General features: G+C 41.9%; 1 protein-coding gene across 2 annotated transcripts in view; it reads left to right on the top strand.

The window, feature by feature from the left end:
* The window catches only part of LOC134340618 (formin-like protein 1), a 128,985-nt gene extending 112,067 nt beyond the window's left edge, over positions 1-16,918 (top strand). For both annotated transcript variants that reach the window (XM_063038065.1, XM_063038064.1), the window contains one exon: positions 11,729-16,918. In XM_063038065.1, the coding sequence (XP_062894135.1) occupies positions 11,729-11,832 (104 nt within the window). In that variant the 3' untranslated portion in view covers positions 11,833-16,918. The remainder of the gene's footprint in view (positions 1-11,728) is intronic.
* Positions 16,919-21,062: the final 4,144 nt, after the last annotated feature.

The raw sequence follows: 21,062 nt of genomic DNA, 5'->3' as shown, positions 1-21,062 counted from the left end.
CACCCTCTGCTCCATTATTACTCGTGGCAACTCGTCCGGGCAGCACTGAAGACTGTCCCCTTCACTGCACGGACTGGCAAGCGCTCTTCTCGACTCTTGTATGATGCTTCGTTTAATGACGAAAGTCCGCCATAGTGACCCCCAAACCTTCGCTAGGTAACTCAGCTTTTTAATCTTTTGTCCATGAGCATTTCAGTAGGAATTGAGATCATCGTCATTCATCATACCCCGCATGCAAATGAGAAAATTTCAATGTAGCCATACATGTGTGTGTGTAAAATAGTCATTATATCATTATAAGTACTCGTAAACCAAAAGGCTGTCAAATCCCCAGTAAAATGCTGTTGCGGGGTTGCTATAACTTTAAAAGCATTAGTACTTGTGTTACATGCTGGACCAAGATAACCTCATTTGTATCAATCAAAACATTTCCCCACAGAAATTGTTCAAGTGATATTGTATCCATTGCAACATAATGTCCCCATACCACCTCTGTGCTGGAGGCCAGCTGGCTTGAAAATACATTGGATGAATTAGTGCCTACGTGACTGTTGGTATTTTCCCAAGCAATGGAAATGCTCTTTATTTAAAAAACATTTCCTCCGCAGATTGCAAGAAAAGAAAGGTCAGCACTTGGGAATCAATCAGCCACTGGTGAAGTGATGTACTTATTTTTCATGATTTCAGGATAACCTGAAGTGTTCCAGTGCCAAATGTATTCCTTGACATGCACTTGCTGATAACAAAGTAGACCTGTAGGCAACAAGTTATTCACAGGAACATCCCATGCGGAGTAATATAATAGTCATGGAACACTACAATACAGGAACAGGCCCTTCGGGTCATCTAGTCCACACCGAACCATTTATCTGCTTAGTCCCATCGACCTGCACCCAGTCTATAGCCCTCCGTGCCCCTCACATCCACGTTTCTTAAACGTTGAAATCAAACCCACATCCATCACCTGTAGCAGCTCATTCCACACTCACCACCCTCTGAGTGAAGATGTTTCCCCTCATGTTCCCCTTAAACATTTTACCTTTCACCCTTAACCCATGACCTCTAGTTCTAGTCTCACCCAACCTCATTGGAAAAAGCCTGTTTGCATTTACCCGATCTATACCCCTCATAATTATGTAAACCTCTATTTTCTCTCCCCTCATTCTCCTACGCTATAGGAAATAAAATCCTAACCTATTCAACCTTTCCCCATAACTCAGGCCCTCAAGTCCTGACAAGATCCTTGAAAAAAATTCTCTGCACTTTTTCAATCTTATTGACATCTTTCCTGTAGGTGGGTGACTAAGACTGCACAGAATACTCCAAATTAGGCCTCACCTATGTCTTGGTCAACTTCAACATACAGTAACATCCTAACTCCTGTACTCAGTATTTTGACTTATGAAGGCCAATGTGCCAAAGGCTTTCTTTACGATACTATCTACCTGTGACACCACTTTCAAGAAATTATAGATCTGTATTACTAGATTCCTCTGTTCTACTGTACTCCTTGATGCCCTACTGTTCACTGTGTAAGACTTGCCCTGGTTTGTCCTCCCAAAGTACAAAACCTCACACTTGTCTGTATTAAATTCCATCTGTCATTTTTCCAGCTGGTCCAGATCCCGCTACAAGCTTTCATAGCCTTCCTCGTTGCCCACTACACTCCCAATCTTGGTGTCATCCACAAATTTGCTGATCCAGTTTACCGCATTATCATCCAGATCATTGATATAGATAACAAACAACAAAGGACCCAGCAGTGATCCCTGTGGCACACCACTAGCCACAGGCCTTCAGTCAGAAAGGCAACCACTCTGTGGCTTCTCCAACAAAGACAATGCCTCATCCAATTTACCACCTCATCTTGAATGCCGAGCGACTGAACCTTCCTGACTCACTTCACATGTGGGACCTTGTCAAAGGCCTTGCTAAAGTCCATGTATTCAACATCCACTTCCCTTGAAAAACTCTGTAAGATTGGTTAGGCTCGACCTGCTACGCACAATGCCATGTTGACTGTATGTACCTCACCCGAGGCTAATGTCATTTTAAATATCTCTGCTAGGGGCCCTGCAATTTCTTGCACTTGCATCCCTCAGGGTCCAAGGGAACTCGTTGTCAGGCCCTGGGGATTTGTCAACCCTGATTTGCCTCAGGACATCAAACACCTCTTGGTCTGTAATCTGTATAGGGTCTATGACCTCGCTGCTGCTTTGCCTCACTTCTATAGACTCTGTGTTTGTCTCTTCTGAATAAATACAAATACAAAAGATCCATTTAAGATTTCCCCCATCTGTTTTGGCTTCACACATGAATTACCATTCTGATCTTCCAGAGGACCAGTTTTATCACTTGCTATCCTTTTGCTCTTAATATATCTGTAGAAGTCCTTGGGATTCTCCTTCATCTTATCTGTTAGCGCAAGCTCGTGCCTTCTTTTAGCCCTCCTGATTTCCTGATTAAGTGTTCCCTTGCATTTCTTGTACTCCATAAACACCTCATTTATTCCTACCTGCTATGCACCTCCATTTTCTTCACCAGGACCTCAATATCTCTCAAAACAAGGTTCCCTAAATCTGTTATCCTTATTTTTTATTTTGACAGGAATATACAAGTTCTACTCTCAAAACTTCACTTTTGAAGGCCTCCCACTTACCAAATACACCTTTGCCAGAAAACAGCCCTGTCCCAATCCACACTTGCCAGATCTTTTCTGATAACATCAAAATTTGCCTTTCTCCAATTTAGAATATCAACCCATAGACCAAACCTCTCCTTCTTCATAATTATCTTGACACTAATGGCATTATCATCACAAGATGCAAACTGTTCCTTTACTCAAGCTTCTGTCACCTGTCCTGTCTCATTCCCTAGTAGTATCACTCTCTCTCTCTCTCTCTCTCTGGTTGGGTATTCTATGTTCTGATTAAGGAAACTTTCCTGAACACATTTGACAAATTCTATTCCATCCAACCCTTTTACAGTATGGGCTCCCAGTCAATATGTGGAAAGTTAAAATCACCTACTATAACAACCTTATATTTCTTACAGCAGTCTGCAATCTCTCTACAAGTTGGCTCCTCTAAATCCCATGGACTGTTGTGTGGTTTATAATGTAATCCCTGAACATGGCCATCCCTTTCTTATTCCTCAGTTCCAACCTTATAGCCTCAGTAGATGAGCTCCCATGTCTATCCCGTCTGAGAACTGCCGTGATATTTTCCCTGACTAATAATGCCATCCCACCCCCTTTAATCCCTTCTACTCTGTCGTGTCTAAAGCAACAGAACCCCGGAGCATTGAGCTGCCAGTTCTGCCCCTCCTACAACCAAGTCTTACTAATGGCTATAATGTCATAATTCCACATACTGATCCGTGTCCTAACCTCATCTGCCTTTCTTACTATACTCCTTGCATTGAAATATATGCAGGTCAGGGCATGACACAACTCAGAATTAATTAATGCCGAAAATATCCACCGCGCAGGGAATCTTTTGTTGTGCGCCATGCCATTTCCAATATAAAAACTCTGCGACCTGGGCAGTGTAAATGGGCATGAGGTGGCTTGGCATCACCCGCTGATAACTTTCCAATACAGAGGGGGCACAATGGTCACAGGGATTCACTGACTACAGAAATGAGGCCTGCACTTGGTGACTCAACCTCTGTTGCTTTCTTGTCTGAAAGTTAGAGCCATCCATTTGGGTGGCACAGTGGCCCAGCTGGGAGAGCTGCTGCCTGACCACTCCGGTGACCCAGCTTTAGTCCTGACCTCCTGTCATGTTTGTGTGGGGTTCTAGTGGTGTGGCAAGGTAGCGTAGTGGTAAGCACAGTGCTTTACAGTACATAGAACATACATAGAATAGTACAGCACATTACAGGCCCTTCAGCCCACAATGTTGTGCCAACCCTCAAACCCTGCCTCCCATATAACCCCTCACCTTAAATTCCTCCATATACCTGTCTAGTAGTCTCTTAAACTTCACTAGTGTATCTGCCTCCACCACTGACTCAGGCAGTGCATTCCACGCACTAACCACTCTCTGAGTAAAAAACCTTCCTCTAATATCCCCCTTGAACTTCCCACCCCTTACCTGAAAGCCATGTCCTCTTGTATTGAGCAGTGGTGCCCTGGGGAAGAGGCGCTGGCTATCCACTCTATCTATTCCTCTTAATATCTTGTACACCTCTATCATGTCTCCTCTCATCCTCCTCCTCTCCAAAGAGTAAAGCCCTAGCTCCCTTAATCTCTGATCATAATCCATACTCTCTAAACCAGGCAGCATCCTGGTAAATCTCCTCTGTACCCTTTCCATTACTTCCACATCCTTCCTATAGTGAGGTGACCAGAACTGGACACAGTACTCCAAGTGTGGCCTAACCAGAGTTTTATAGAGCTGCATCATTACATCGCGACTCTTAAACTCTATCCCACGACTTATGAAAGCTAACATCCCATAAGCTTTCTTAACTACCCTATCCACCTGTGAGGCAACTTCCAGGGATCTGTGGACATGTACTCCCAGATCCCTCTGCTCCTCCACACTACCAAGTATCCTGCCATTTAGTTTGTACCCTGCCTTGGAGTTTGTCCTTCCAAAGTGTACCACCTCACACTTCTCTGGGTTGAACTCCATCTGCCACTTCTCAACCCACTTCTGCATCCTATCAATGTCTCTCTGCAATCTTCGACAATTCTCTACACTATCTACAACACCACCAACCTTTGTGTCATCTGCAAACTTGCCAACCCACCCTTCTACCCCCACATCCAGGTCATTAATAAAAATCATGAAAAGTAGAGGTCCCAGAACAGATCCTTGTGGGACACCACTAGTCACAATCCTCCAATCTGAATGTACTCCCTCAACCACAACCCTCTGCCTTCTGCAGGCTAGCCAATTCTGAATCCACCTGGCCAAACTTCCCTTGATCCCATGCCTTCTGACTTTCTGAATAAGCCTACCGTGTGGAACCTGTACCAGTGACCCAAGTTCAATTTCCGCCCCTGCCCGTAAGGCGTTTGTATGCTCTCCCCGTGTCTGCATGCGTTTCCACCCGGGGCTCTGGTTTCCTCCCGCAGTCAGTTGGTAGGTTAACTGGTCATTGTAAATTGTCCCATGATTAAGCTAGGGTTAAACCAGGAGTTGCTGGGTGGTTCGAAGGGCTGGAAGTGTTTGTTCCACGCTGTATCTCAATTTTTAAATAAATGAATCTCCCAGTGAGAAAAAATGGAATTAGAAAAGCATTAGTATAAAAATGTTTGGTTAGGTTGGTGCAGACTGAGTTTGAAAGACCTGTATCAGTCTGACTCCATGTTAAGTAGAGGGGCACATTGTCAGTGTTCAGTTAGATCAGGGCTTCCCAACCATTAACCATGGACCCAAGTTGAGAAGCCCTGAATCAGATGCTTCTGAAGACTCATAGAATCCAGCGAACAAAATTTCAGATAATGTGACTTCATTAGATAAAACATCTAATGACAGGTAACTGAGACAGAAAGACTCACTCTGGAGGCTGGCCTGCTGAATTAAGGTTCTCTTGCGTGTTTTTAAAGCTCTCAGTGATCTGGGACTGGAGTACAGCACAGAATCATTTTTGTTTTATAATCCTGCTCGAGCTCTCAGGTCTTCTTGCACTGGTCTCTTAAATTTAAACAATCTGCCCCAAAAGACAGATCAGCTTTTTTAGCTCTCTGGAATTCAGTACTTAAAACTATAAGAGATGCAGGCTCAGTTGACACTTTTAAGCACCAGCTCAACAGCTATTTATGTAACCTTGGTTTCAGCTAACATCTTCTTGTCTTTTATTTTCATGTTTATTTTTATTTTTTTATTTTATTTTTATGTTTATATTTTATCCCATAGTAAAGCACTTTGAATTGCATTGTCTGTGTGAAAGGTGCTCTATACATAAAGTTATAATTATTGGGGCGTCACGGTAATGTAGCGGTTAGCGTGACACTATTACAGCCTGGGGTGTTCCAGAGTTCAGTTCTGTCGCCGTTCTGTAAGGAGTCTGTATGCCCTCCCTATGGAATGTGTGGGCTTTCTCTGGGTGCTCCAGTTTCCTCCCATAGTCCAAAGACGTACTGATTTAGGTTAATTGGTTGTTGTAAACTGTCCCATGATTAGGTCACAGAATATCAGGGTTATGGGTTTGCTGGGGCAGCAGGGCTGGAAGGGCCTCCTCTATGCTGTACCAATAATTGAATGAATGAATGAATGAATAAATAAATAACTTGATTGGCAATTGAAGAACGAGGATCTCAGGACTTGTTAGCAGGAGGATCTCAGTGGCTCAGGCAGGGTCTATGGAGGGAAATGGACAGTCAACATTTCAGGTCAAGACCCTTTATGTTGACCCCAACAGCACAACTGTCTGTTTCCCTCTGTGCACTCTGCATGACCCACTGAGCTCCTCCAGCATTCTATATGTTGCTCCAGTTTCCTCCATCTGTGTGTCCCCTCAGGAGCTGTTTAATGGTTGCTGGGATTAGTGGTGCAGTGCAAGGCTTACAGGACCAATCTTCTGACTGCAACCTGGCTGACACTGCTTCATGATAAATAACCATCTGTTTTAAGGCTCCTTCCTCAGTTCATCTGATGCTAAAATCCTTTGCTGACTTACAGTAAATACTCCATAGTTCTGCCAACCTCCCATTTTTTCACCATCTCCACTACAGGTATCTGAACTCACTCCAAATCACACTTAACCACAGCCCCTATGCTTACAAAGTTGCCCTAATTTCTGCTTTGCAGTGCTTTAGCCTTAATATTCTTATCCTCTTTTCAAATTCATTTATGACTTTATCTTTCCAGCCTCCATAGCTCCTGCCACACATCCCTTAAAAATCCCTCCAGTTTTCTGGTTCCGACTTCCTCCTTTAAGGTGTTCCTTCACCAAGCTTTTGGCTGTCTGCAATAATCACACATGATTTTGCTTCTGAGAACTACTTTGAGATGTTTTGCAATGTCACAAGAGAAATACTGGTTGTTATTACTCTTGGTAAAAATACAGCATGGGACCTCTTATATCCAGTAGCGAGTCGACAGTGCTTCATACCAGAGACAGCAAGGGGCACCAGCAACAACTTGCAGTTTGACATTAACTCCAAAGGACTATACAGACCATCCCTGAGTCATGAACTTGCAAACGCCCGCACGCACGGACAAGCAGACATTGATGCATAGAAGTAATATTAAATTTAAAATTTGTGTACACATCTGTTTGAACAAGCAGAAAGAGTAGTTTCCTCTCTCCCCACTTTCTCATCAGTCTTGCATGCTCTTGATGCCAGTCTGTACAGCTATGGTTTCCAACCTGAGTGATTTTGGTGTAATTACTGACTTACAGACAAAAATGTTTTCAGGACATTGGTTAAAAACAGAATCCATTTTGTTACTCTAGGATGGCCTGTAACATGATGTGTGTATCACCCCTCGTTAGCTGAAAAGTGATGCTTACAGGACATGTCAGAGTGTCAATTTCATCACAGATACCTTCTGTTTAATTGCAGCTGAACTGATCAGGCACTACTTGAACTGGTACCTTTGTAGTTTTTGCTCTGTTTTACAATGGTATTTCATAACTCTGAGGTTTCTATTTCTGAGTGCTGTATTTCCCCTGCCTAATAGCTGCTCTCTGTTGCTGCCTGTCACTGGGGCTGCTGCTGTCGCTGGCTTTGCTTACCACCCCTGTGTGCTACTTGTCTGCTTTCTGCTCCCCCCCTCTCTGCTGCGTGCAACCTGTCAGGCGGCACCCTTTCAGGTAAGCTGCAAGGTGCGTGACATTAATTTATCTGTAGTCTTAAAGAAGACCTAAACTTGAATTTGCTGAATAAAACTCTGGAAGCCCATGTAATCTTGTTCGTATTGGAGGCATATCAGTGTGGGTGTCAGCTTCGAGTAAGGGCTTCATACATTGGGAATGGGGTGCTGTATTAGTGATGGGTTTGGTGTGTTGGTGTTGGGGTGGGTTTTGTGTTCTAATGGTGGGCTTTTTATTTTGGGGGGACATGCATTGATGTCAGTGCAGACACTGGCTCATGGGCATTTGTGCTGTGGATTGGTCATGGGTGCTGGCTGGGGAGAATGGATCATGTCATATTGGGTTGAGCATGGTCCAGGGATCGGATTAAGTTGCGTGGTAGGGTAAGGTCAAATTGGGGTTGATCAGGTTGTGTTGAGGTCACGTAAAATCAAATTGGGCTGTATTCTGGGGCTGTACATGTCTGAGTGTAACGTGCTATTGTGAAGATTCTGTTTCTGCAGCTCAGTTGAACATTACAGATTTGAACACTGCCTTTAATTTGACTGTTAACGAATCAAAAAATGTCCAGGGCTCAGATCTTGTCATTGGTTAGCTAAGCTCTCATGTCAAGGCCAACTGTGAAACAAACCCTATAATATACATCCAATTAAAATTGTAAGTGCAAACAATAGTAGGTATACACATGGAGTATATAGCTCCTCTACACTCTGCATGATCGAGTTCTACTCTCATCTCTGACAGAGTATTGCAGCAAGAAACATTTCCCAAAATGAACTCTGTATTGCAAATACCTGTCAACAAAATGGACCCAATGCCAAACCAAGTGAAGCACTGATTCTCTGACTCCGGCCAAATTCCAGCCCTGTTTACTGACTAGAATTTGATCCATCAGTAATATATCTCAAATAGAATGCATTGCAAACACTGTCATTAACAGCCCCTCCACTTAATCATTTTGCCATGTTCCATTTCCTGGGAGAATCCTGGGTTTCTTGTGGCTGCTGCCAGCTGAAGACACAGTCGTAAACTGGAACCAGTGGGGAATTTCCAGCAGTTCACAAGATAGTGTCAGCACCGACAGAGCCTGTTCAGCACCATGCTTGCTCTCTGCAAGATCAATACAGTTGGTTTCACTCCCTTACCCTCTCCCCCTCCCCCCACACTGATAAATTTGTAGGCCTTTGTGAGTCTGAACCCACCACCCAGTCAGGGAATTGAATTCCACATTCTAGCCATTTAATGCCTAAAGCACTTCCTCCTTTTGCTGATCACATCAGTTCTCTGTCCTCCATCAAATCTGAAGATAGTGTAGATCACGTGTGATTTTTTCACGTGTACTTAGAGATATAGTACAGACACGCCCTTCCAGCCCACTGAGCCGTGCCGCCCAGCAGCCCTTAATTTAACCCCAGCCAAATCACGGGACAATTTACAATGACCAATTAACCTACCAACTGGTATGTCTTTGGACTGTGGGAGGAAACCGGAGCACCCAGGGGAAACCCACAAATTCCACAGGGAGGACATACAGAGACTCCTTACAGAAGACATTGGAATTAGGGTTGCCAACTGTCCCGTATTAGCCAGGACATCCTGTATATTGGGCTAAATTGGTTTGTCCCATACGGGAGCGCCCTTGTCCCATATTTCCCCCGCTAAGGTAGAGTGTTCCGATGAAACTGTTCGTAAGCTGAAGTGGCGTGAAGCGAAGAAGCAATTACCATTTATTTATGTGGGGAAAATTTTTGAGCGTTCCCAGACCCAAAAAATAACCTACCAAATCATAGCAAATAACACACAAAATCTAAAATAGCACTAACATATAGTAAAAGCCAGAATGATATAATAAATACACAGCCTATATAAAGTAGAAATAATGTATGTACAGTGTAGTTTCACTTACCAGAATCGGGAAGATTAAGCCAAAACCGATTTGTAGAAAAAAACTGGCACGTACACGTATGCGCACATCATGTGTGCGCACACAGGTGCCTGCGCAAGGCTTCATGGTCATGGTAGTCTTTCCTGAGGTAGAGTGTCCCGGGATTTGACTGCTACTTTTGTCCCTTATTTGGGAGTGAGAAAGTTGGCAACCCTAGTTGGAATTGAACTCCAAACTCCAATGCCCCGAGTTATAGCAGTGCCGCGCCAAGCATTATGCTACCGTGGCACCCAAGTGCTCTTACTTACTCTGTTGGGTTTGGTTGGTGCACTTGGTTCAGAGGCTGGGAGATGATATAATGTATTTAGATTCTGTCTACTGTCAATATTCCTGTAGGATATGAGGTGGTAAAAGCCCAAAATCTGATATCTGTACATGGTTTTTGATCCTGAAATTAAAGTGGCATCAGATGAAGAAATAATAGCCATGAATAAATTTCCTTACCAGAGTAAACTCCCGAGGATCAAACTTGTGCTGGGGCATGAAGCAGATCAAAATTATAACTGTGACCTAGCTATTCTTAGCTGCAGATAGTTAGCAATGAGTCAGGCTATGATATTATACTGTGAAAATCTCAGGTTTCTAATTAAAAGTAAATAGCCCTTAAATTCATTTCATTAAATATATTGGAGGTATCATTGATGCTAATAGTGCTTCTGGTACATTTGCCTTGATTCCTTGACTAAATTAGTGAGTGTCATGTAGTATGACAAGCTCTGCATCTAAACCTTGTGTGGTTATACGAATTCAGATGGTTCAATCATTGACTCTGTAAATAAAGGTCTTTGGTGAAGACAGTTACAGGGTTGACCTTTCCTTATGATAATGATGACCTCCGTTTCTCTTTTTGTAAGCTTTCTTGTATTTAAACATTTGACCATTCCACCGTTAAGACCCTGATTTCATCTGATTCCCTTCTGCCCTGGAGTTCCCTCTGCTTCTCAGTGCAATCCTATATGGTCCATCCCCCGGTTACTTTCCTGCCACCAATTCTCTCTCATATCCTCATTAACATCCCCAATTCTCCCCCCAGGAGAATTTACAGTTGACCAACCAACCAGCAGTCTTTGGGATGAGGAAGGAAACTGGGGCACTTGGATAGAACCCAGGTGATCACAGTGAGAAGATGTAAATTCCAAACAGCACCAGATTCAGGAGCAATCGTGAGATTCTGGACATTACCTACTGCTCCGTGCTGTCCTTAAGGTGCCCCCTTATGCTGTCTCTCAAGATAGTCCTTTAAACCTGCCTCTGACAGGTCATTCGACCTAACATCTCTATGTGGCTTGGTGACAAATTATTATTGATTTATTGAGAAACAGAGCAGAAGCGGCCCTCTGACCCTTTGAACCATGCCACCCAGAAAACCCAGATTTAATCTTGGCCTAGTCATGGGACAATTTACAATGACCAATTAACCTACCAACTGGTACGTTATTGGACTGTGGGAGGAAATTGGAGCACGTGGAGGAAACCCACGCGGTCACGGGGAGAACGTACAAACTCCTTACAGGTAGTGGCTGGAATTGAACCCGGGTCACTGGTATTGTAAAGCGTTTTGCTAACCACTATGTTACCATGCCACCCCCAGAATTATGTTTGGTGACAATCTTATGGCTTGCTACATTCAAAGTGTTTGCAATGTCACATCTAAAAGGGGGAACGTCTAACAGCGGAATGATCAACTAAATTTGGTGTTCATGTTTATAGGATGGGTACTAACCTGAGAATCTTCTGCTTAGAGGTGCTGACTTTCATAGACCTTCTGACCTATAATGCTTTTTACAGACTGGATTAATGTCCTAAATCATGAATGTTCAACACAGCTACAAAAGCAATATCAGGATTTACCTCAGTTCTGTCAATTTGTCCATGAAAAACAATGCTTTCTGTATTGAATCTGAATTAAGAGGAATGAATCGTCTTCATGTAATGCATCTCCAGTAGATTTGATTCTGCAGTTATTTCTCTGCAATTGGGGCTCATACTGTGCTTATTTTTCCCTTGCAGATCTACGCAACCAGCCATACAGACGCGCAGACGCCATGAGGAGGAGTGTTCGGAAGAGAATGGACGAACAGAACCTTCGTGTATCTGGAGAAGTCTCGTTATAACCAGTTGTTTGAGCTGTCGGGGGGGGGGAGGGGGTTCAAATAATCAATTCAGAGAACAAATAGACACCAGAGGTAAACTTGCCGCACTTAGCAATGTACTGTACAGTAATTCCAACTTCATAAGGCTTCACATTTGTAAGTAAAATAAGATTCAATTGCTGTAACCAATAGCGACGTCTGTGGTGTAGAGAACAAGTAATGCAAAACTGATTAAAGGTTTGAGGAATCTTGTAAGAACGGGAAAATGGTGGAGAAGAGGAGACTGTAATTTGTCTTCCTCAGCGAGAAGCCTCATTACAACCCCACCCTGGCAACTTCACCGACTGGCCCACTGGGCTTCCCTGGAAACAACTGAAGAAACCGGACTGGACTGTCAATCGGTTAGCTGGTGTTATTTACATAATTACACTGCTTTAGCCACCATGCTTCGCATATTCTGCATTTAAAAATTGTATGCCAGAAAATAAATAATACTTGGAATATTTCAGGTGTATTATCCCAGATATAGACAATCAAAGGGAGACTCAATTCAGGATAGGGGATCAGCTGGAGCCTGTGACATAACAATTTGGATATCTTTATCCCAGTTGAATGGAAAACCCTAATTTATCAACAGTGCTGTAGATGTTTGAGGGATGATTTTTATCCCCAGTCATTCAGTGATGTTGGACTGTTTGACTCAGCTAATAATGGATTATCATAAAACAATCTTTTTATATTAATATCATCTCTTTTCAAAATCTTCTAATGCTTTAAATAATTCAATTTTATAATGCAGTCTTTGAAGTCCACCATGAGATAGTTCACCAAGTGAATAACTAGAGGCTTGGAATGCCTGTTGTGTGTTGGAGCTAACTATCACACCACAATGAAGTTTAACATCCATAGAAAAGCAAAATCTATGACTTGGATGGCAGTTCAGCATATTACAATGATGTATCAAGATCTGTAAGCCTTAAGCCTATGGAGTAAGGTTTGTTCATTGCATATTTTAAATTTAAGAAAGGGGCAATAAAGCTTGAAAGGTTAGATACAAGTTTACCATTTGCCCTTGTTGGGCTGTCAACAACCAGCAATCACAGCCTGAAGATATGAGTTAGCCATTCTGATCTAAGAGGAGGAGGAATTTCTTTATCCTTAGAGAACTGTGGAGGCTCGATCACCCAGTATATTTAAGATAAAGATTGGTGGATTTTTTTTATATATTAAGATATAAAAAAGAGGTAGTTAGAGGAAGAGACAGGCTATAAGGTGATAAGAAGAGACAAAGGCTGCATAGGTGAATACGAAAGGGAGGTGATCATTGGAACCAGGTAGGGAAGGGTGATGGGCAGTTTAAACCAGGAGGTACTGTATAGCGTGTGGACAAAAGGCAGATGGAATCAGTGGGGGATAGAAACGAAAGAGTGGTGGCATAGGCACAATAGACCAAATGGCTAACTCCTGATTTATTTCTTATTCTCCTATGCAGGCTTTATGATTGCCATCACTACCAGAGTTTAGTACTGAGTCAGTCCATTCCATTTCCACAATTACCTCATCAGTCCGAACACCAGATGGAATATTGTCACCAAAATAGAAAATGCTGAAAACACTCAGCAGGTCAGACAGTGTCTGAGAAAACTTAAACAGGTTTAATTTTTCATGTGAAGTCCCTTCATCTTCTGAAACATTAACTTTGATCCACTCTCCACAGATGCTGCCTGCTGAGTGTTTCCAGCATTTTCTGGTTTTTGTTTCAGACTCTCAGCATCTGCAGTGTTTCTGATTTTCAGTTACATTTGAAATATTTTAATATCCTTGGCTCAATGTGGAGAAAATTGACCCATTGTACTACTGATAGAAATTTATGATACAGTTAAACAAAGGGCTTTTACACACACAATTAGTTCCAAGACTTGGCAATATTTTAGAGACTGCAACTTCCTCACAGCATTGGTGACTCGGGTTCTGTCCTGACTTCATGCTGTCTAGATGGTGTTTTTAGGTTCTCGTAGATGAGCTTAATGTGGGCACATAGGATTACTGTAGAAATGCTTCAGGTCTTATTCTAACATACCGAATGTCGAAAGGCGTAGATAAAGTGGACATGCAGAGGATGTTTCCAATAGTGGGAGAATATAGGGCCAGAGGGCACAGCCTCAGAATACATGGATGTCCATTTAGAAAAGAGATGAGGAATTTCTTTAGCCAAAAGGTGGTGAATTTGTGGAATTAATTCATATTTAAAGTGGAGGTTGATAGGCTCTTGATAGGTCAGGGTGTCGAAGGTTACGTGAAGAAGGCAGAAGAATGGGGTTGTGAGGGAAAATAAACCAGCCATGATGGAATCGTGGAGACGGCTTGATGGGCCGAATGGCCTAATTCTGTTCCTATCGCTTATGGTCAGCATGGATGCAGTGAGCTGAACGGGTCTGTTTCTCTGTGATTTTTCCACATGTCTTCAGGGTACAAATGTTTTCCTCAACTGTTCCATTGGTTTCTTGTAAGAGTTATTCCATATGTAAAGAATTCCTTTTGAACTTCAGAGTATGCATCCTTAGTCAATGCTGTCAGTCATGGTGGAACTTCTAAGGTGCTCATTCAGATAGAGAAACTAATTGCTTTATGGCAGTGATAAAGCTAAATGCATTGATAAATAGTCACTCAGTCCCTGATTAAATTTGTTTTTATATATCGATATGAATTGTATTTTTTTTAATCTTTTGTTATTGATAGATTTCACAAAATATGTGACGTTATTTCTTGCAGTAGTAATTCCATCCTTCCCAACTGCTATGAATAAGTGTAAATCTCTTTCTTGTTCCACTATCTTTTACCTTATTTGTTTCAATGTTATTCATGTTAACACAACCTCCTTCAACATAATTGCAAGGAGGCCACAAATCCAAAGTCACTTTTGTATTTGATTTGACTTTTCAATATCAGGGCTGTGTGGCACATGGAGGATCTTTCCATTTACCTTATGTGACACTGAGCTAGAACAGTGGAAACTCTTGGTCTGGATCCCTGCAAGTAACTTAAGCTGAAGTAGATGAGCCAGTGTCAGACTTTGAGTGGTAGTACATGTATGAACTTCCCTGGGACACCTCATTATGCTTAAGATTGCTATCTAAGTGTGGGGTATTTTCGACTGCACAGGCAAAGATCATGAATGTGATTGTTGTGGGTCAACAGTTTGAAGGTAGAGTAGCTGGTGTTGAATAAATTCTAGCTTAGATGAGAGAGGATACCACAAGGGAGTGAATACAAATGATAGATATCTTACCTATTCTATACAATTTCTGCAGGTCGACAGTATGTCCAGAGAGCTGGGGAACGATGCTCTGACTGCCTTCCAGTGGCGTTAAAATAAGGTGGCACTTGGAGCTTCCCCTTTATCAGTGGAGGGATTTGCAACATGGAAAAAATAAATTAAAATCAATCAGAAACTGTGGGCGCTGGAATTCCAGGGAAAACTGGAAACAGTCAGCATCAGTGGAAAGAGAAATGGTGACTGGTTCAGGTCTGAGACTCTGTAAAAAAGGTAGGCAGGTGTCATCATGGACACAGATGTGTACATTCAGAGCACTGGCCTGTCTATGGCTGCAACTTAGACACAGTGAGGTACAGGTGAGGGAAGAAAAGGCCCAGGAAAATGGGGATGTGATGAAGTAAGCCTGAAGATTAAGACAGAATATAAAGGAGGCTCATGTGACCCAGTACAAGGGAATTGTGGTGGTACAGCCTTTTTAATTTGTGATAAAACGATTGTGTAGAGCATTTACAGTGAGTTTGCAAAGCATCTTACAGGACACGGAATCAGCCCGGCTCTGCTTCAGCCCCAACACTGATCAAGGCACTATCTAGTGAGGGCAAGTTTAGGACCTCAGCTTTGCAGAGTCACTTTTATAGTTTAAGGAACATGCGGTTTGAGGATAATGGAATAAGGCAACAGTGCATATGTCATCAACAAGGGAGGGAGAAACCTTAAGTAATCAAGCTTTGGAGAAACCTTGGAAAATGAGAAGTAGGCAAGATGTGGAGAAGTTGCCTTAATGTCCCTTTTCCTTCCTCGATGTTCATAAATAGTTTTACCTATTTAAGTAGTGGCCAACTCCCTGGTTATTGGAGATGTCTGTTGTTTGATAAACAGGGACAATACCTAAATAATAACAAAAATGCTATATTTGAAGTTTACCATGAAAATCACATGGACTGCACTGTTTTAAAATGGGGTGAAAAGACCAATTTGAGTTGATAATTTAGCTAGCTTCCATGATCCCCTTTTGTGGGATAACAATGAGTCAAGGGTGTGTTTATATGAAAGAGCAGTGTATGGACCAGTCAGTATATTGCGGGTCATGTTCAAATGCTTGAATTAAATAGATCCAGTTAGAGAATTCCGAAGTAAAATGATGGATTTGGCATGGTCCATGTAATCTGGTTGGTTAACCTGACAGTTGTGGGTGTACACTAGAATAGTTTTGAAATTTAATTGCACCTTCCATAGGTTCCAGAGGAGATGCTATCAATCTGCTCTTTCACAAACCATGATTAGGTGGCAACCTCCCTTGTGCACCTCATATTCAGAACAGATTCCCCATGTTCCCAAGCCCTATTCAAAATCCAAAGAGAAAACTAAATGCATAATCTGCTGTAAAATTGCATACATTATATTTCAGAGATTATAAAAAATGAATGAATAATTTTTTATGCACAACCAATAAATTACTTTCAACAAAGTTTACCGTGTGACTGCTGAGATTATTTAATATAACAGGAAATGTTGATCTAAATTAACTTATTAAGAAAATGTCACCATAAAGGTTTTAAATAAATACAGATAATTTGCTTTTGCATTTCTTGGTGAAAGCACTGAATTAAAAATAACCTTTTATTTTAGGCTCTGCACATTGCATAAATGGATTAAGTTGTTGAAGTGTGATGCATTTCTTTCAAAGCTTGCATGAAGTTAGTTATAAAGTAGGGAGTACGGAGCACTCAGCTGTTAAATGCCAGATTTTCTCTTTCCACAGTGGCCTTCTTGGACCTGAGTCCATCACATAGCTCACTGTTTAATGTGCTCATCCAGCTTTTTTCTTAAGCAAATCCATGCCGCTCTGTACAAATATTACCTGTTGGCTATCGTCTGATCAAAGATTTGTGTAAATGTTACCTATTCAGTAATAAAGAGATGCTGCATGGAAACAGACCGTTCGGCACTGTTCCTTTTAAGCTGTACCAGTGCACAGCTGTGCAGTAACTGAAATGCACGTAGCCTTTGTTGCTACACAGCTGGAATTTTCTTTTATATAATTTTGAAATTATGTTAATATAATTTTGAAATTGTGCTAACATAATTTTAAAATTTACGTTAATATAATTGTCAATTGCCCTGTAATTAGTTATATGTTAATGAATATAATGCATAAATTTTTTTAATAATAAGCGTACCACAACCATTACTTCGCAAATTTTTAGAGCTTTGTCAGTGTTTCAAATTACAACAACACTTATAAATTGTAACAATAAACACAGAATGGAAGTTGGTAGCTCATTGTTAATAAACCACTGGCCCGCAGTTTATTGATTATTAAGTGTCATACAGTTTTCACGCTGTGTAAAAATCTCCTGCTCGAAGCAATAGTTGGTCCACACAATTGTAAACAAAAATAATAATAATTAGAGGGAACGTTGACCTTTGACCCATTGACTCCACACCGATCATCAAATGTCCATTTTTACATCAATCCTACATAAATTCAAATTCATCCTCCCCACATTGCTATCACCTCCTTGGCCCCCCCCCCCCCCCCATGACTCTTTCACTCACCTACATACTCAGGACATTGTGCAGTGGTCAAGTAACCTAACAATCTACAATATTTTGGGATATGAATTGGGGGAAAAAACTTGAGCAAAACCAGCACAGTTATGGGCAGAACATGCTAACTCCACACTGACAGCAGCTAAGATCAGGATTGAACTCTGATCTCTGGGACTGTAAAGCAGCAGCTCTACTTGTCTGAAATTTTGCCTTTATCTTATATTTGCAATGGTGCAGAACACAACTATTTGGCCCACTGTTTTCATGCCAGCCTGCAGGAAGCAATCACATTGTCCCACTTGCAACATTTCTCAGTACCCTTGCAACTTATTCTCCCTCACACATGCTCACCTATCTTAGCTGAATCTTATTTTCATTAACCTACGCTATATGGTAACTTACAGTTATCATTTAACTTACCAGCACGTCTTTGAGACATGGAAGCTAAAGTATCTGGGGAAGGTCGACATGTTCACAGAGAGAAAATGCAAAGTGCATAAGTAGCTTAAGAATTTTCTGAATCAGGATGGCTTGAGACTTGAACGGAATGAATAAATGACCATGTAACCATGTGGCTGTGTTCTCATTCTTCCAGCTAGCAGAGCTGCTTAATTTGGGAGAAGACCTCACAGATGGTTTGACATTTTGCTGCAGGTGATAATATTGACAATACACACAACTACCATGGTGTATCTCTTGGTAGCATGGTGAATGGGTTGCCAGTCAAGCAGATTATTATGTTTTGGATAGTACTATACTTCTTTGATGTTGTGGGAGTTGCCATCATAAGAACATAAGAAATAGTAGCAGGAGTAGGCCATCTGGCCCATCAAGCCTGCCCCACCATTCAATAAGATCATGGCTGATCTGTCTGTAAACTCAGCTCCATCTACCTGCCTTTTCCCCATAACACTTAATGTAAAAATCTATCCAACTGTATCTTAACTATATTTAGTGAGGAAGCCTCAACTGCTTCCCTGAGCAGAGAATTCCACAGATTCACCTCTCTCTGAGAAAAGCAGTTTCTCCTCATCTCCGCCCTAAATCTTCTCCCCTGAATCTTGAGGCAATGTCCCCTAGTTCTAGTCTCACCTACCAATGGAAACAACTTTCCTACTTCTATCTTATCTATCCCTTTCAAAATTTTGTGTGTTTCCATATGATCCTCTCTCATTCTTCTGAATTCCAGAGAGTACAATCCCAGGCAACTCGATCTCTTCTCATAGGTTAACCCCTTCATCTCTGGAATCAACCTGGTGAACCTCCTCTGCACTGCCCCAAAGCCAGTATATCCTTCCTCAAGTTTGGAGACCAGAACTGCACACAGTACTCCAGGTGCAGCCTCACCAGTACCCTGTATAGTTGCAGCATGACCTCTTTGCTCTTGAATTCAATCCCTCTAGCAATAAAGGCCAACATTCCAATTGCCTTCTTAATAACCTGTTGTACCTGCAAGCCAACTTTTTGCGATTCATGAAAAAGCCCTCCCAAGTCCCTCTGCACAGCAGCATGCTGCAATCTTTCACAATTTAAATAATAATCTGCTCTTCTATTATTCCTTCTAAAGTGGATGATCTCACATTTACCAACGTTGTATTCCATCTGCCAGACCTTGGCCCATTCATTTAATCTATCTATATCTCTCTGCAGACTTGCCACATCCTCTGTACAATTTGCTTTCCCACTCAGTTTAGTGTCATCAGCAAATTTTGCTGCGCTACACTCAGTCCCCTCTTCCAAATCATCAATGTAAATGGTAAACAGCTGCGGGCCCAGCACCGACCCCTGCGGCACCCCACTCACCACTGACTGCCAACCCGAGAAACACCCATTTATACCGACTCTCTGCCTTCTATTGGTTAACCAATCCACTATCCATGCCAATACACTTCATCCAACTCTATGCATACGTATCTTATTTATAAGTCTCTTGTGCGGCACCATATCGAATGCCTTCTGGAAATCCAAGTATACGACATCCACCTGTTCCCCTCTATCCACTGCACTCATTATGTCCTCAAAGAATTCCAGTAAGTTTGTCAAACAGGATCTGCCCTTTCTGAATCCATGCTGCGTCTGTCTAATGGAACCACTCCTTTCTAAATGTTTCACTATTTCTTCCTTAATGACAGCTTCAAGCATTTTCCCGACTACAGATGTTAAGCTAACCAGCCTATAGTTGCCCGTCTTTTACCTACATCCTTTTTTAAAAAGTGGCGTGACATTTGCTGTCTTCCAATCCGGCAGGAGCTGCCCAGAGTCTAGAGAGTTTTGGTAAATGATTACCAACGCATCTACTATACCCTCTGCCAATTCCCTCAGCACCCTGGGATGCATCCCATCAGGACCAGGGGACTTATCTACCTTCAAGCCCTCTAGTTTGCTCATCATGATCTCTTTAGTGACTGATTTTATCGAGGTCCTCACCTCCCATTTCGTCCATAACATCCTTCTTTGGCATATTAGACCTCCACCGTGAAGACTAACGCAAAATAGTTGTTCAATGCCTCAGCCATTTCCTTATCACCCAATATCAATTTCCCCTTCTCGTCTTCCAAGGGACCTACATTGACTTTAGCCACCCTCTTCTACTTTATATATTTATAAAAAACTTTTGCTATCTGTTTTTATATTTTGTGCTAATTTAATTTCATACTCTATCTTCCCTTTCCTTATTTCTTGTTTAGTTGTTCTTTGTTGCTTTTTAAAGTTTTCCCAATCCTCCAGTCTCGCTTTACTCTTTGCAACTTTGTACACATGAGCTTTTAATTTGATACTATCTTTTATTTCCTTAGTTATCCAAGGCTGGCTCTCCCCACACTTACTGTTCTTACTTTTGACTGGAATATACTTTTGCTGAGCACTGTGAAAAATCTCTTTGAAAGTATTCCACTGTTCCTCAACTGTCCTACCAAATAGCCTGTGCTCCCAATCCATATCAGCCAACTCCTCCCTCATCCTGTTGTAGTCTCCCTTGTTCAAGCATAATAGACTAGTTTTCGATCTATTTCATATTCCATCTGAATGCAATATTCAATCATACTATTATCACTCTTTCCAAGAGGATCCCTGACTACAAGATCGTTAATCTTACCTGTCTCATTGCACAGGACTAGATCTAAGATAGTATGTTCCCTTGTAGGTTCACTAACATGCTGCTCAAGAAAGCCATCATGGATGCATTCTATGAAGTCCTCCTCAAGACTTCCTTGACCAACCTGATTCACCCAATCTATGTGGAAGTTAAAATCCCCCATGACAACTGCCGTTCCGTTCTTACAAGCCTCAGTTATTTCTTGGTTAGTTGCCTCTGCCACTGCAATATTTTTATTGGGTGGCACATAGACAACTCCCACCAGTGATTTTTTTCCCTTTTACTATTCTTAATCTCTACCCAGATGGACTCAACATTCTTCTCCAT

Source organism: Mobula hypostoma, chromosome X1, assembly GCF_963921235.1.
Source record: "Mobula hypostoma chromosome X1, sMobHyp1.1, whole genome shotgun sequence".
NCBI lineage: Eukaryota > Metazoa > Chordata > Chondrichthyes > Myliobatiformes > Myliobatidae > Mobula > Mobula hypostoma.
This window is presented reverse-complemented; position numbering and strand designations above follow the sequence as displayed.